Genomic DNA, 15,621 nt, shown 5'->3' on the forward strand with positions numbered 1-15,621 from the left:
CAACAAAGTCATGTACAAAGTGTTAATACCCATCACTTATATGTAAGAGGAAACTAGGATTCATTGGACACTCATGAGGAAGCAAGATTTTAGACTTTTGAAACAGTGTGTACAGTACAATGTCGATTTGAAAAACACCAAGACAGGATGCAGATGGATAAGGGAAATAAGAGAGGATCTGAAAGAAATTAGCCGTACACCAGAAGATGCCACAGACAAGATAAAATTAAATGAAAAAATGTAGGACAAAAACATTCACTTCGCACTCACAAGAAAAAAACTCACAACACGAACATTTTCAACACCAGAAAGGGCATGGAGATCGGAATTTATGAAAAACTACTAGAAGGACCTCAAGGCCCGAGTAGTCCCTTTGAAGAGACTTGGACAATGGACTAACTAAAGTGATCCTATGTGGCCATAAAAGATGAAAAAAAAAAAATCAGTTTAATTTTTTAAATTTAGTGTAAGAAATTAACATTAAACTTTTAAGGCAGTTTTTAGGTAAAATATAAAAGAACTCGGAGCTCTTATTCAGTATGTTTTAATTTTTATGTGGTTTTTGCTGATAATGCTCTAATAAATTTACTTTATAATTTACATTGTATTTTTTTTTCAGTATGATAAAAGTACATATCACACAATTAAAAATATATACACCTGTAGCCCTGTATGTGATTTACTTAAGGTATGTATAGGATAGCAAACAATGCCAGCATTGAAATCTTGATTCTGTTGCATGAATTCAAATAGTCTTCCATGTTATCTGGGTTTTGATTATATATTGGTAGAGTCGGTCCACCTGGGCTTACTGTATAATGTTGAAGCAAACTATGGTTTGTATATGATTTCATGTATTACATGGAGTTTAGTGTAAATTGTTAGGGTTGTGTTGTATGTTTATGTTATGCTCATATATGTGTCTGATAGGCTGGTATCATTGATTTCAATTTGTCAGTTAAAATTTATGGTGTATAGTTTAATTTGTTAGTTGGAAATATGTTGATGGGCAGGCAGTGCAAGGTACGCAACAACAGCAGGCTCTAGTAGTAAATGCGAAGACAAAAACAGCTCTTGCCAACATGCTCAGCATCCGTTTGCAGGGTGGCCACTCTGCAGTTAATTCGCAGGCAAGTGATCAATTCGAACCCAACCCGCAGCATGCGTATGCGTTTTTGTACGTATGCGTCTTTGCAAATGCTGTTGTTGCCAGTTGCATGTTGAATTGCTTATAATTACCACTTGGATAATATTAAATATAAAACAATTAACAGCATGGAGTTTGATTATTTTTTTAAATTGTATTATTTATTAGCATATTCATATAAATTTTTGATTTGGTGATTTCTTTTTATATAGAGAAAAATTTGAGTTAAAATTATTGGGAATAGTTTTATATTTACAAAACTTTTTTTACCTTATGATTGTTATCTAGAGCTTTGTGCGTGTACAGTTTTCTTTTACTGGTAGTATTAGCACACAAAATTATCAATAGTATTCCTGAGTTCTCACAGATTAGTAATTATTGAAATGTAAAAAAAAAATTTTGGGAGTAATCAGAACATAGTGTGATAATTTAAAAAAAAATATTTTTGTAAGAGTATATTAAATGACATCATAAACTTCATAATGTAAAAATTAACTTATTTTATGCTAAAAAATAGTTCAGTTTACATTTTGTTTTCAGGATGTATATGTTTGGCGACTATCTATGGGTAAACAATGATAACATCTCAAAAGAATTACTTATTTTTCAATTAATAGTTCCCAGCATAAGATTTTTTCATGTAATATAATTTTTTTTTTTTTTAATAATTATTTCATAAAACTATTTATTTTTTATAGTTTAAAAAAAAATTGTCATTTCCTACTTCTCACATTTTCTATTGGCACATTCTTTATGAAAAAGTTAATTTAAACTTGTACCCCTGACAGGTGATTTAATTTTAACTTGACAAAAACTTGTCGTATATGTTGATTTTGACAAAGAAAAAAATTTAAGATATTATGTAGAAGTCTGTTGGTTTATTATAGGGAGAATTTTTAATCGATAATGTAATAAAAATATTATGAATATAGGTATAAAAATAAGCTGTAGGTGAAGAAATAAGATAGCAATGTATAAAAATTAAGTAGTATATCCTTATTACATTCATTAGTTGTGAATATTTTTTGTTCAGACTGGATTACACTTCAAGGGACAAGTGAAAAATCCTCTGCATACTGTTAGCTTACTTCTTCTGGGTATCAAGTTTCCATCACTTTTACTTTCAGCATTCGTTTTCAATCCCCATCAAATTCTTCCATTAAGGGTTATTAAAATAATTTTGCTTTCTTTTCCAAAGGATCTGCTTTGAATCAACAAATTTTAGCTTTTACTGTTTAGGAAATGGGGGAATCTGTGTATCAGTCGGGGATTTCCTGGAAATTGGTTTGCATCTTTTTCTACCTCTTTAGGGGTGGGTGAAAAAATTTCCCTTGGTATTAATATTTTATTTTCTAAAGGGAAATACCTGCCAGTTTTAAGTTCCAGCTTTTTAATCTTAATGTTTCTTTTAAATTCTTAACCGCATAAATCTTGTTCATCAAAATAATTTTTGTTTAATTTTACATAATATCTGTGCCAAATTTTAGCATTGTGAGACTTAGTGATAAGTGAACTGGTGAGATCTTTTCCCTTTAGACAGATTCGTGTACCATGCAGATAAAAAAATCTAGTGATATAGGTTCAAAAAAATCTCTTTAAAAAAGTATTATGCTAGGCAAAGAATATTTCTACCATGAAGAATGCATCATCATTGTGATAAGCCACCAAAATATCTAGTGTATGAAAGGGAAACTTTGTATGGATTAAATAAAAATACTATCTAAGATTTGCAGTTTTTTTTTTTTTTTTGAGAAAGAGGTATAAGGGAAGGTTTGGATTAGTGTCATTCATCAGATGTAAAAGTTGATAGAAATCAATGTTAACTTCTCTATAAACAACATGTAAATCTAGTTCTTTTAATACTAAAGAAGATTTAACAGACTTACAGTTTACTAGAAATCTGTCAGGTGGTGAGGCACCCATGTTGCCAGTTATCTAACATTTAAAAGACCAGATTTCATTATCATATTTTCACAATATTGTTATCAGATTACACTTGTTTCAGTTCAAAACTATTGTGCTTAGCTGTTTTCTTGCCATGTTAGCTGTTTTCCATAATTCAAATGTTCATGTTTGCCGTTTTTCACGGTTTCCACAGAAAATTCTGTAAATTGTTGACTGTTTCATGATTTTAAAAAATACCACAGATTTTTCTTATTTTCATAATTCTGTTTTCTTTTTAAGATTGTGCAAGAGTTATTAGTGGACAGTAAAAAAAATTGTGATAAAATTTTGTTTGGCTGTATGTTTTATCTCTTTTTGGTTTTGTCTGCTAAATTAGGCTATAATTACACACAAAGTAGATCAGGGGACCAAAAACAATTTTCATTGTTTTCAGCCTAATGTTTGCTAAAATATAGTTGTTCTTTCTTACTTGTAACCAAAGATAGTATAAAGTTTTTATTTGTGTTAATGTTTATTACTTGCATTCTGCAACAGAAAATTACAGATATTAAGTTTTGTTTAAATAAACATAATTTCTGAATTTTTTTTTGTAAATATTTTCCTCCTCTGTGATCTGTGAAAAGTGATGCTACTGTGTTTTATGTGATGATGCCATCATGTGTTTCTTCACCATGAGATGAGTCTCGAAGAATCTTCTGAATTTTAATTCTGAGAAATCATAAAGATATATGTATATATATATACATTAAATATTATATGAAATATAAACCACCAAAATACAGTAAATTAGATCTTACTGTATTATTTTCCAAGAATCAATTTTCATGGGATCCAGCATCTTCAAATTGGTATTGAATTTTATAATTATAATTCTTTTTAAAAATAAAAAAAAAAATTGTTATAATTTTATTTTATATTGTCCAGTACTGGAGAGAAAAATTTGCATGTGCATTCATAATCCTGGTCAATATGTTAATGAATTACTTGAATTTAAAAAAAAAAGTTATACACTTACTCAATGCGTTCAGAAAGTTGCTGTGCACTGGAATTGTGAAAGTGTAATGATGAAACTTTCTTAATTATTTCATTATTTTATAAATACAGATATTACAGTAACAGAATATTTTGTAAAAGGTGTTGAAAATGACCTCCTCCAACATCAATACAACACTGCCCGTTTCAGTTTGTTTTCAAACACTTATCCCAGCTGATGTACTGGAATGTCTTGTACATATGCTGTTACTGCGGTCTTTAGTTTGTCAATCTTGCGTGGTCTGTTGTGATACACTGTTTGTTTTGCTGCCTCCCATAGAAAGTAATCTGGGGGAGTTAGATGGGGTGATGGTGCAGGCCACAAACCCCTCAAAATGATTTGTTCACCAACCAAAGACATTTCATAATAAAGTCATTGATCTGTTAGTTGTGTGCGCTGTGGCACCACTTTATTGGAACCAACCATGTTTGATTTCCAGTAATGTTAACTGACCAATGATGTGTGTTAAAACAGCACAACAGTGATCATTATAACTATATTTTCAGAAACAATTGGACCGACAATGTGCATTCTAGTCACACCAACTCAGACTCCTATTTTCACTTCATGTAACGATTGTTCGTTTAATTCATGGAGATTAGTTGTTTATCACAGTCATGTATTTTGTGAATTAATATACCCTCCCAGATGAAACCATGCTTCATCTGTAAAAAACATAATATCAAGGATACCTATGGAATTTTGATCAGTAAAATGTGTAAACCATTGACAATAATTTAGTCTTTTTGGCATGATCTGTAGGCTTCAGTTCTTGAATACACATTACTTTGTAGGTGAAAAGTTTCAGTTCTTTTCTTACCGCGTTATGTACAGTATCTTGCTGCTCTGCTAACTTATGCATTTACTTTGATGGGACTTTTGACCATAGCTAGCATCTGGAATATTAAACAGCTTTTGTTCGTTTAGTTTCGGTGATGTTTTAATTCAATCAGTGTCTTCAACAGAGTCTGTTGCTTGAAATTTTTTGATAAGGGTTTGAATTGTATTGCAGTGAGGAACAAGAGTATTTGGAAACTTTTCAAATGCTTAACTAAATCAGTATACTTGTCACTTTCACGAAAGATGTATTCAACAAGAAAAATGCGTTCCTGTACCAAAAGAACTATTATGTTACTTGCAACTATTGATTCTGATAAATGAAACAAAACAAAGCACGTTCAGTTACAACTAAACATCTGATGTCTTAGTTTATTACTGAGCAATGCCCAATGAATTCACATGGCAGCCAGCCTAAAGCCTAAAGAACAGAATGCATCACATAATTCTAAAGCATACTGCACAGTGACTTTCCGAACTCTCTGTATTAAACTACTCATGATGACAGTTCTGCTGTATTTTTTGTATATCATCACTTTCGTTATTTTTATTTTTTAAGTTAAGCATTTTGCTGAGCTGTCAGTTTAATACCATATTGAGTTCAAGTTTTATAATATAAACATAAACAACAAAATTTTTATTTCACGGATATTATCTAATGTACATATGGATATACCTGCTGGTAATATGATTATATAATACTTTTAAAATGTAATATATAATTATTATTTGAAAATTCTTTTACAATTATTTTTGTTCAAAATTTATATTGATTACTTAATAATTATTATTATCAGCCCGTAAATTGAATCAATATTGTTTCTTAGTAAGGATGTAAATAATTACTTAATTACATTGAAAAAAATTAACCTCTAACCAGATGTATTAAAGTACCTAAGTAATTTCTAACTGGTCCCTGTTTCATATAATTACTGTAACCTGTAATCCTGTTTGTGATTTTTATTAATAGTATTTACTATGTGTCATGTGTAAAAATATTCTCTTAGAAGAATTATATCTTATCGACTGTTTGATGGAAAAGTATGAGTTATGTCATATTAAACCTTGTACTTTTCTCCATTAAACCTGAGAGTTGCAATTTATATGAAGAAAACTTTTAGGAATTACAGCATATTATGCATTAAGAGCACCCAATTTTTTTTTTTTTGCATGTTTTCCTATTAATGAAATTTCATGTTCCCTAATTTTCTCAAGGAATTATGCAAAATAATTGGTGTTTATATGTATTTGAAAACAAAAGTTATATATTTTAAAAAAATTCTTGTGGTTGGTGTCAATATGCTGGCATATTTTTAAAAACTAACTTCTTCAAACTTTCAGCAAAGATAGGAGTTTTTTTTTTTACTGCTCTCATACATCATTTTATAATGCTAGTTATTAACATTAGGATGGAAAAAGGAAGGAAGAATTTCTATTTTAATTGGTGGCACTCTCGGCTATCTATTAGAAAATAATTTTTATTTAACATTAATGTAAAACACACAGTTCAGACTGTATACACCTCTTTGTATAGTTGTTTTTCTGTGGAGTACCATGAAGTGACTATACTTCACTCTGATATCCAGCCGAGATTGCCAGCAGTTTGCATGAAAATACTTTCCTTCACAACCATTTTCCATCCCATTAATGAAAATTATTGAACTATTTACATCAGCGTGCAAATTAATCTGAACCCAGGTGTTATTTAATAAAAAGCAAATTTATACAAAAAAAATAATCTTACGTACTATTTGTAAATCTCTAATAATTAATATGTCCTTTATTCTCAATCGCTTCACTATACAATCTGGCATCGATTCAAGTGTACTACACATTTTTTGATTTCTTCATCATGAAACCATACTGATATTGCTTTAATGAGGTCAATTTTTTTGGTACAATTCATTTTTGAGTGTCGATTTTGTCTATTGCCCAAAGATTTACAATTGGGTTAAAGTTTGGAGAGTTACCTGACCACGGGAGCATTTTAATGTTGCGTTCTTCGAATTTTCCTTCAGAATTTTGTTATATTAAATACTTTTCAACATACCATCTACTGGAAGTAATGAACAAGGGCCTTCAAATGTGAAACAACCCCAAAACATTTTATTCTGGAGATGCTTAACTAATTGTTGGACATGAGCCGGTGATGTATTTTCGTATGATGCTTTTGTAATGTATGGAACCCTTTGCCCTTAAATAAAATCATAATTTATCAGAAAATATAACAATTTTCCAGTTTTCTTTGGTCCAGTTAGCATGTGCTTTGGCTCAAATGAGCTTTTTTGCACATTGTTGGTCTTAAAAGCTACTTTTTAACTTGCCGACGAGCTTTCTGTCCAGCTACAAGAAGTCTGCACCTAACAGTTGTTATGTGTAAATCTGTTCCACTGGCTGATAATTATCAATTTAAGCCCACAGCAGATAATTTTGGATTTAGTTTACTTTTTCTCACTAATAACTGATCCCTTGTTGGAGTGGTTTTTCTTTCACGGCCATGTTTGCCTTTCTTCTTAAGTGAAAAGAAACCTTTTTCTTTAAATTGTTTTAAAATAAATAACTGTTCCTAGTCGAACATCACACTCAGAAGCTATTTGTCATCGTGACATACTGGTATGCTTAGAAAGAGAAACAATTTTCGAACTCCTTATTGGAGATATTCATTATATATTCAAGACACATAGGACAAAAAATACAATAATATGATTTTATAATAAAAAATGGAGTAAACTTTCACAAAACACTATTTATAACATGAAAATTGCTAAATAACCAAATAAATGTAACCTCACATTATACAGACAACTTAAAGAATGGGTATGGTCAAGTAATATAGCTACAACATAAAAATAAACAAAGAATTCCTTGTGCTTAGATTAATTTTTACACTGCTGTACATACTGTAATAGTATTGTTAAAGTACATAGTTCAGTGCAAAAAAATTTATTTTCTTTACTGAGAGCCAAAAAAAAATTTCTTTTAAATTGCAGCTACCCTATTGTAACTGGCCATTGAAAAAGTTGTGTATTATTATACACAACAATATTAAAATAATAATAATGGATAAAAATGTTTTTTTAAATATACTTAAACACTAATTTTTTAATATAGTTAAAGTAATGTTGAAATTATACCAAAGGAAAATTAAATGAAAAATAGGATGCTTAATATGCCATAATTCCTACAGGTGTTCGTAATATCAATTGGCGGCCTTTAGAATAGAGCATAAAAGAACAAAGTATATGGTACAAAACTCAATTTTTTTTTCACTGAGTGATTTGTTAGATAAAACTTATCAAAGATAAGATTTTTGTTTCATACTAAAATAATTTCAGTTTATATAGATTACTGTCTTTTAACTCATAAGATTGTTGTTATCATGTGTTCTTTAAATGAAAATAATATTAATTCGTAAATAAAATGGTCACTTGCGCAGCTTGTAGATAACACTCATATGGTAAAGTTTATTAATCTTTTTTTAAAGTAGTGGTAGAGTTATATCGAAGTATATTTAGGAGTGTAGATTTAAACTTTACTATTTTCATCACTGAGATAATTAAAATGATGACTTAGTAAAGAAGAAAGTGCTTTCATTACTATAAAGCAACATCTTAAGTCCAAAATTGTTGTTAAATCTACTCAAGATTTATTTTTGTATTACTTTTTCTCTGTCAAACGTGACAATTATCATGCTCTTCAAAAATGTCATACCTTAATTTCATGCACAAGTGATATGCTTATGCGGTGAATTGTATCTTCTAAAAGAAAAAGTTCTTAAGTAAAATCTTATTTTTAGTAAGATCTGTATTTATTATTCATTTTTTTGCACCATTAGAACTGTAACGTTTTATTAATTTTTGTTCAATATTTTGATATATTGTGTTTTCTGTTTCTTCATTTTTTAACATCTGTTTCATGCTGTTGTATTAACATGTCTTGTTTTGATGATTGAGGTTTTTATATGTATATATTTTTTTTTTTGTGACTCAGAAATACAGTGACAAAATAGGAGTTCAGTAGTAAATATTATTACAATTAAGTGTTATAGATTTAGTCACCAAGTTTTTTCTTTTAGTATTGATTTTATTGTCAATATAATTTATATTTAGCAAAAATAGAATTCTATTTAGAGCATGAATATGCATTAGAAAAAGAATATTTATATTAGTGCTAATGCATCCACAAAATACAGAATTTTATCAATAATTAAAAATATGGTGTTTTAATTTTACTAAGTAAAATTCAAAATACTGAGTTTTATTGGTGGTTGGACTGATTGTATCTTGACCAAAATCGTTTTCTTATTCATCATTTTTTTCTATCCCATATCTTTTCCCATTTTCATTACTTTATTTTATATTAATTAGACTCTACTCTTATCAATAAGTAAATGAAGTGCCTTATAATCTTGGGATCATAGATTGTGAAAATTTATGAAAGATAACTAAAGAAATAAAAGTAGTTGTAGATGATCTGGAACCTTCATTTGATGATCAGTGGAGGGAGAATATCCATTAAAATTTATACATTACAGTTATAGTAAAATCTCAACATTGCAATAATGTGAAATATTTCTCTTATTAATTGGTAGCTTTGTAGCTCTATAATAGCAGTTGATAATGTAAAGTATATTCAGCTGATTTTTTCTGAGTAATTTTTGCAAAAATTACTTGCAGGCTTTAAAAGTATATGCAAAAATTCAATATTTAAAAAAAAAATGTTATTAAAGTTACAAATGTTTTGACAAATTCAATTTTTTTAATTTATAATTTTAAAGAAAAAATTATGTTTTTAATAATTTTGTGAAAAGTAATTCCTATTGTTAAAAATATGTGCAGAAATTAAGTAACGTACATAGTAATAGTATTAAAATTCCTCCAAAATTATTCAAATCATATTTGAGAAATTAAATTTGAAATTTTGGAATTTTAACCTCATCGACTCTTTTTAATTCCTTGATCAGTAGACCACTCTTATATAACTTAACATTCCACACCGCACCTTACAGAATTATTTTGCTGATATCACAGAGACCAAAAATTAAACTTTTTTTTGGCACAAGGAACAAAATATTTTATCCTAGTAGAACTTTTCATGTTGAATTCAAATATGTAAATAGATTTTGTCCATCATCCTCCTTTTTGTGTATTATGGAGGTAAATGTTGAAAGAAATTTAAGAATTTACATGCATTCAGGGTTCTACTCAAATTACCTAAAATGTGGTATTTGTTTCCCTTTTTATGTTTCGCTTCTGGAATATTTCTCTTTAGCGTCCGACAATCTGTGAGCATTCTTGACTCCACTGTTGCTGGTACCTGTTTTCCATGATTGAAATTTACTGATGGAAGAGTTCCCCGTGCTTGTTATTGACAGTGCCAAGATTGTTCAGAAAGAAATCCGAATGTAAATTCAAGAAATTAATTTTTAGGGACTATTGTACCCTATATGTTTGTATAACTGTAATAATTCACCCACAGTGTCATGGTAGTTGGGGGATTTATGTTTCTCTAAAACATTTTGCATATCACTTTTAAATGACCTCCACACTGATTTTTTTACTGTAGTTCTTCAAGTTATCCATCTCTAATCAAATTTCTTATTTGGAAATCTACAAAAATTCCTTCCCTATTTTACTGTCACTAACACGAGGGAATTTTTCTTTTAAATAATTAAATCTAGCACCATTTTTATACGTCGCTTTAAATTTTTGAAAAGCCCTAGTTTTATATGGAATGGAGGTAGAAGAATCATTTCTGAGTCAACTAGTGGGGGATATAAACAATTTTTGTCCACAAGTAAACCCTTTATACTTTGGCCATTCCTTCCTGATATAATGATTTCTTTTGTCCCTGCTGTCACATTTGTTCAAAAAGCAACAAAATTTAGTGTAGGTAAGCTGCAAATCCATTAATATGCAGTAACTTTTAAATTGCAAAAAATAGTACAATGCTACTTGTACTGAATTTTTTCTAACAGGATTTTCATTTTGTCACATGTTTCTTTCATGGTAGTTGCATAAGCTAATGACACAGAAGGAAATCTGTTGTCATTGTGCAAAAGGACAGCTTTTAAACTAGTTTTTGGAAAATCAGTGAACAGTCTCTATTCTGTAGAATTATGTTCATAATGAAGTGGATCCATGACAGCATAGATGTTGTTACAGTACACTAAACTATTTTCTTCAGAATATAAATCTTGAAATTCTTGGCGATTATGAAAGAAACACACTTTATTGCCAGTATGGAGAAGATTCAAACCTTACAGCCTAGATTCCAAAAACTTGGCTTGTTTCTTTGACAAGCTTAAATCCCTCTTTAGTGTCCAACAATAATCTGTGAGCTTTTTTGACTCCACTGTCGCTGGTACCTGTTTTCCATGATTGCAGTTTACTGATGGAAGAGTTCCCCGTGCTTGTCACTGACAGTGCCAAGATTGTCCAAAAAGAAATCAGAGTGTAAATTTAGTCCGTCTTAAATTATCAGATCAGGTTCGTGGAAAAAGGTTCTGTTTCAAAAGTAGGATTATTCTGCTCCTCATGTCAAACTTCAGTGGCTACATCATACTCTGATTCATCTTCTGAAGTTAGATTTGTTGAAAGATGCGGTACAAGTAAGTCCTAACCAAGAAGCAGTAGCCACAGCATACAGTAAGTTCAGATACTGCACTGTGTGTTTGGATTTACTACTTACTCATCTATCTTTGTAATACAGAAATAACAGTCCAACAAATGGTCTTTTGGTTCATGCCACACCATCTGTGGCAAAATTCATGTGCTGACTGCCCCCTTGCTCAGTCTGTCAGAAATTTCACACAGGTCAAACAGCAGATGTTCAAGTCCTTATCTTGATCCACAAATTTACAGCCAAAATATAGTTGATAAAATCTTTTAATGAGTGGATTCAAACTTTGTCATTGTTTTTTTAAACATCCAAGTCCCCGTACAGATAATAGAAGTTATCCAAATAATTTACACACTTCCTTGGTATATTTATTCACTAACATAATATTTTTGACACAATAACTATAAATCACAAAACAGAATGAAACCACTGTACGTACATTTACAGTGAGTATTTAAACAATACTTGTGTGTTAAGTGTATGACTCAGAATACTCTTTGCTAACATGACAGAACCTACAGTAAATGAATCATCATCCACTTACATCTATTGCCTTTATAATGTTATGTTTGTAATCCATCTTTTATTAGTAATCATTTAAAATATTCTTTTATATAAATAAGTTATTCCTAAAAAAAAATACATAAATTATTCTCAGAGTATACGTAAGTATACTCAAAGGTAATACTTCAACATTTTTATCACACAAAAACTGTGGATGATGGAAAAATTCTGATTGCATTTTTGAATTCAGCATAAAAAGTTCTTGGACACAATAAAACTTTCATACGCTAAAATCTGTGTTTATTAGTGTATTTTGTAGTTCCTGGTCCTGACACAAACTTCAAGTCTAGATAAAATGTCAAGACCTACTAAAATGGTTCTTCATTAAAGTGAGTAGACAAAAGAATAATTTTTATATAAAATTATGTACAAAAATGTAGAAAGAATAAAGACAATTTAACTGTTGGGAAAATGTTATACTGGGTAATAAATTGTTGTGTAAAAGGGCATGTTGAAGTCATTTTATAGTATTGAATAAATAAGATATTAGGCGTACATTTTTTTATATGAATATATATTTATTTAATATAGTACATATATAAAAAACTTATTATATGAATATGAATTTTTTTAGAATAAAAGTCATGATTTGATTTTGTGAACAGTTGGTGGTATTCTGATATATGTTGTAATGTGACATTGTAAAGTAGCTTTTTATGATGAAGAATAGATTAATGTATATTGTATATATGCTCAGTTTTGTAACTCTTACAGACAATTGCAGGCCATTTGTTGTTAGTATTAATATTGTAGGCTAAGATAGCCACAATGCTATCTTGGCATAATAATATAATATATTGGCATAATCTTCATGTAATAATATGAAATATATATTATTTCATTAAACAAATTTATTTAGTTAGTTAACAGGTTGAATGTGTATAAAGTAAAATAGTTTTAATGTGGTTATGATGCCCGTTTTTCTCTTCACTTTCTAAATTTATTTCTTTTTAGTAATGTAGACTGCAAATTATAAATGCTTTAAAAAAGAAACCATTATAGTTTTGTCTTGTTAGCTTAGGTTGTTGGAGTATAACATCTATCTTCTAAAAAGAACATGAGAGTTGTATCAAAAGTGACTAGTGCCATATGTAACAGAATTGTAGTGAATTAATTTTATTCAGTTTTTTTTTAATGTAAATTCGGTTTTTAATCTATATTATGGAAAGAAAAGTATTAAAAAAACAGTTATAAATGAAAAGTCTACTGAGACCCCTGAACAAACATTTTTTATTTTATTTTGATTATTACTGTTCTCTCAAATGTTAGTTCACTTCTTGAAGTTATTATCTTACTTCTACTTCCACTACTTTAATATAATTTATTTATATTGTGTTTTGACAGTTTTATGGTAGATTTTATTTTTTTAAAATTATTAGTCTTACTCTTGATTTAAAAAACTGATATTTATATATTTTATGCATTTTTGTAAACCTTACATTAGTGTGTTTTTACCAGCTTGATAGCTTATACCGTTTTTGCATAATAATTATTTCAATTTTAACTTTGAGGTGAACGCAATGGCCAATGATGGCCATTAGTGTATTTTTATAATGCTTTAACAATGCTTAATCCAAACTCAAAATCAAAATTCGAGACAAAAAGTGTTCACTCAAATACATATATATTGAATTCAATAATGAACTGTTCATTCGTTGAAAATATAGGCTTAATGATGTAGCCATTGTATTGCATTATAACAATATAAGGAACTTATGTGATCCATATAATTTTACAAAAATAGGCAAGTGATTTATTAGTTTATGTTGTGTGTTTCTTACTGATAAAATTCTGTATCATGTGTTTGTTAGTATGTGTTTATTTATATAATTTATAATACTGTAAGGTTACAAAAAGTAAATGTTGCCTAAAGAATAGATTTTTATATATTTTGTTTGGATTTTGTAATATTTACAATGAAACTATGAGAAAATCTTTATTTAACCCTTTTATTAACATATCCTGAATAGATACTTTTGCTAGAAGTACCTGGTGTTCACCGTAGTGGCACTATGTACCTGTTAAAAATACAGAGCTGATGAGATTAATTTCCTTGAGTTATACATTTTAATTTTTTATGGATTTATTTGCAAGGTGTTGTAGGTACAATGGCTGTAGCTCTCTTGGCATATAGTACAGCTACTATTTTTACCAAATTTAATTGAAACATTTCTTTTGGCTTTTGTAGTATATTTTAACAAAATTCAGTTTACCTGTAAAAAGTTAATTTATTATTGCATAAAAATAATCATAAAATTAGGATTTACAAGTTAAATTGTGACCTTGCTTTAAAAACATAATTTGTATGCATTTATTATTAATTTTTTTGTTGTATTTTATCAAAATTCACATAGAATAATATCATTAAAAAAAAGTTAAAAACATTAATATTCATTTGAAAATAAACATTGGCTGCATTATTTTTAAATATAAACTTGGCAGAACTATAAATAAGGGATTAAGGTAGCAGCCTAGGATAATTTCTGGAGGAAAATCATACCGTGCATGGAACTAAGAGATTTAAACAAACAGTTTGAAATAATTTTAATTTGTGTGTATGTGTGTGTGTGCGTGCGTGTGTTTTTACATGGTTTGTTTTGTGTGCATCTATTACTAACATCAGTGATTTGAAATTATGTGTAAACATAGAATAACTCATTCGTTTATGTCTTTTTGTAAATTTAATAAACGTTCTAATATTACTTAATCTTAGGTATACTGTTTTTGTGTTTAATTTGAAGAGTTATTCATTAATGAATGCTACTTTTTTATTGCTTATGATTTAACAGTTTTTATATTACTAACATCAATGGAATTAGTGTATTGAATTTCAAATGAATTGCTAGGTCGATTTAAAAAAACATATTTCCTTTTTATCCATAATTCAAGTTAAAAATTCAAAAAGTATATTTAATGTTTTAATTCTTTAATTTTTAGACCCTTTTGATTTATTATTTTATTATTGAGGACTCAAGATACATTTTTTATTAAATTATAAAAATAGTTGGATCATTTTTTAATTATTGTTTATTATATTCTTTATACAATTTTTTCACTACTTCTAAATTATTTTATAAATCTATTATATTTATTTATATATATATATATATATATATATATATTGAACTGATGCTATTAGTTGTATGTTGCTGATAAGTTGTTTGGTTATTTTGTTTGTGGATTATATATAAATATATACAATGCAGTCTGCTTGCACTAATTTTGTGTATTACAATTTATAGGTAAAATAAAATATTTTCTACCTATAATCAGTTCACATATTGTTTAAAATTTTGTTATTAATAATTACTACTGAATTATCAGAAAAGAGATTTCAGAAATAAAGTACACCTAAAAGACATTATTCTTATTGCTAGTTATCTATAAAATGGAAGTTTTTTTTATGTTATCATGTAATAACTAAGTCAGTTCAAACATTTATTCTGATATTACAACAGCTTCAAATAAATAGTGTCCATGAAAACTATTTTCCACATCTATAAAAAAAGACCTT

At 28.5% G+C, this 15,621-nt stretch overlaps 1 protein-coding gene across 4 annotated transcripts in view; it reads left to right on the top strand.

Moving 5' to 3' along the window:
• Positions 1-15,621, top strand: part of LOC142323294 (uncharacterized) — a 154,797-nt gene that overhangs the window by 76,409 nt on the left and 62,767 nt on the right. For 3 of the 4 annotated variants that reach the window (XM_075362754.1, XM_075362755.1, XM_075362753.1), the window contains exon 14: positions 1,014-1,130. The exons of the other annotated variant lie outside the window; for it this stretch is intronic. In XM_075362754.1, coding sequence (XP_075218869.1) covers positions 1,014-1,130 — 117 coding nt within the window. The remainder of the gene's footprint in view (positions 1-1,013; positions 1,131-15,621) is intronic. 4 annotated transcript variants of the gene reach the window in all.

The sequence above is a fragment of the Lycorma delicatula genome, chromosome 4 (assembly GCF_047948215.1).
Source record: "Lycorma delicatula isolate Av1 chromosome 4, ASM4794821v1, whole genome shotgun sequence".
NCBI classification, from domain to species: domain Eukaryota; kingdom Metazoa; phylum Arthropoda; class Insecta; order Hemiptera; family Fulgoridae; genus Lycorma; species Lycorma delicatula.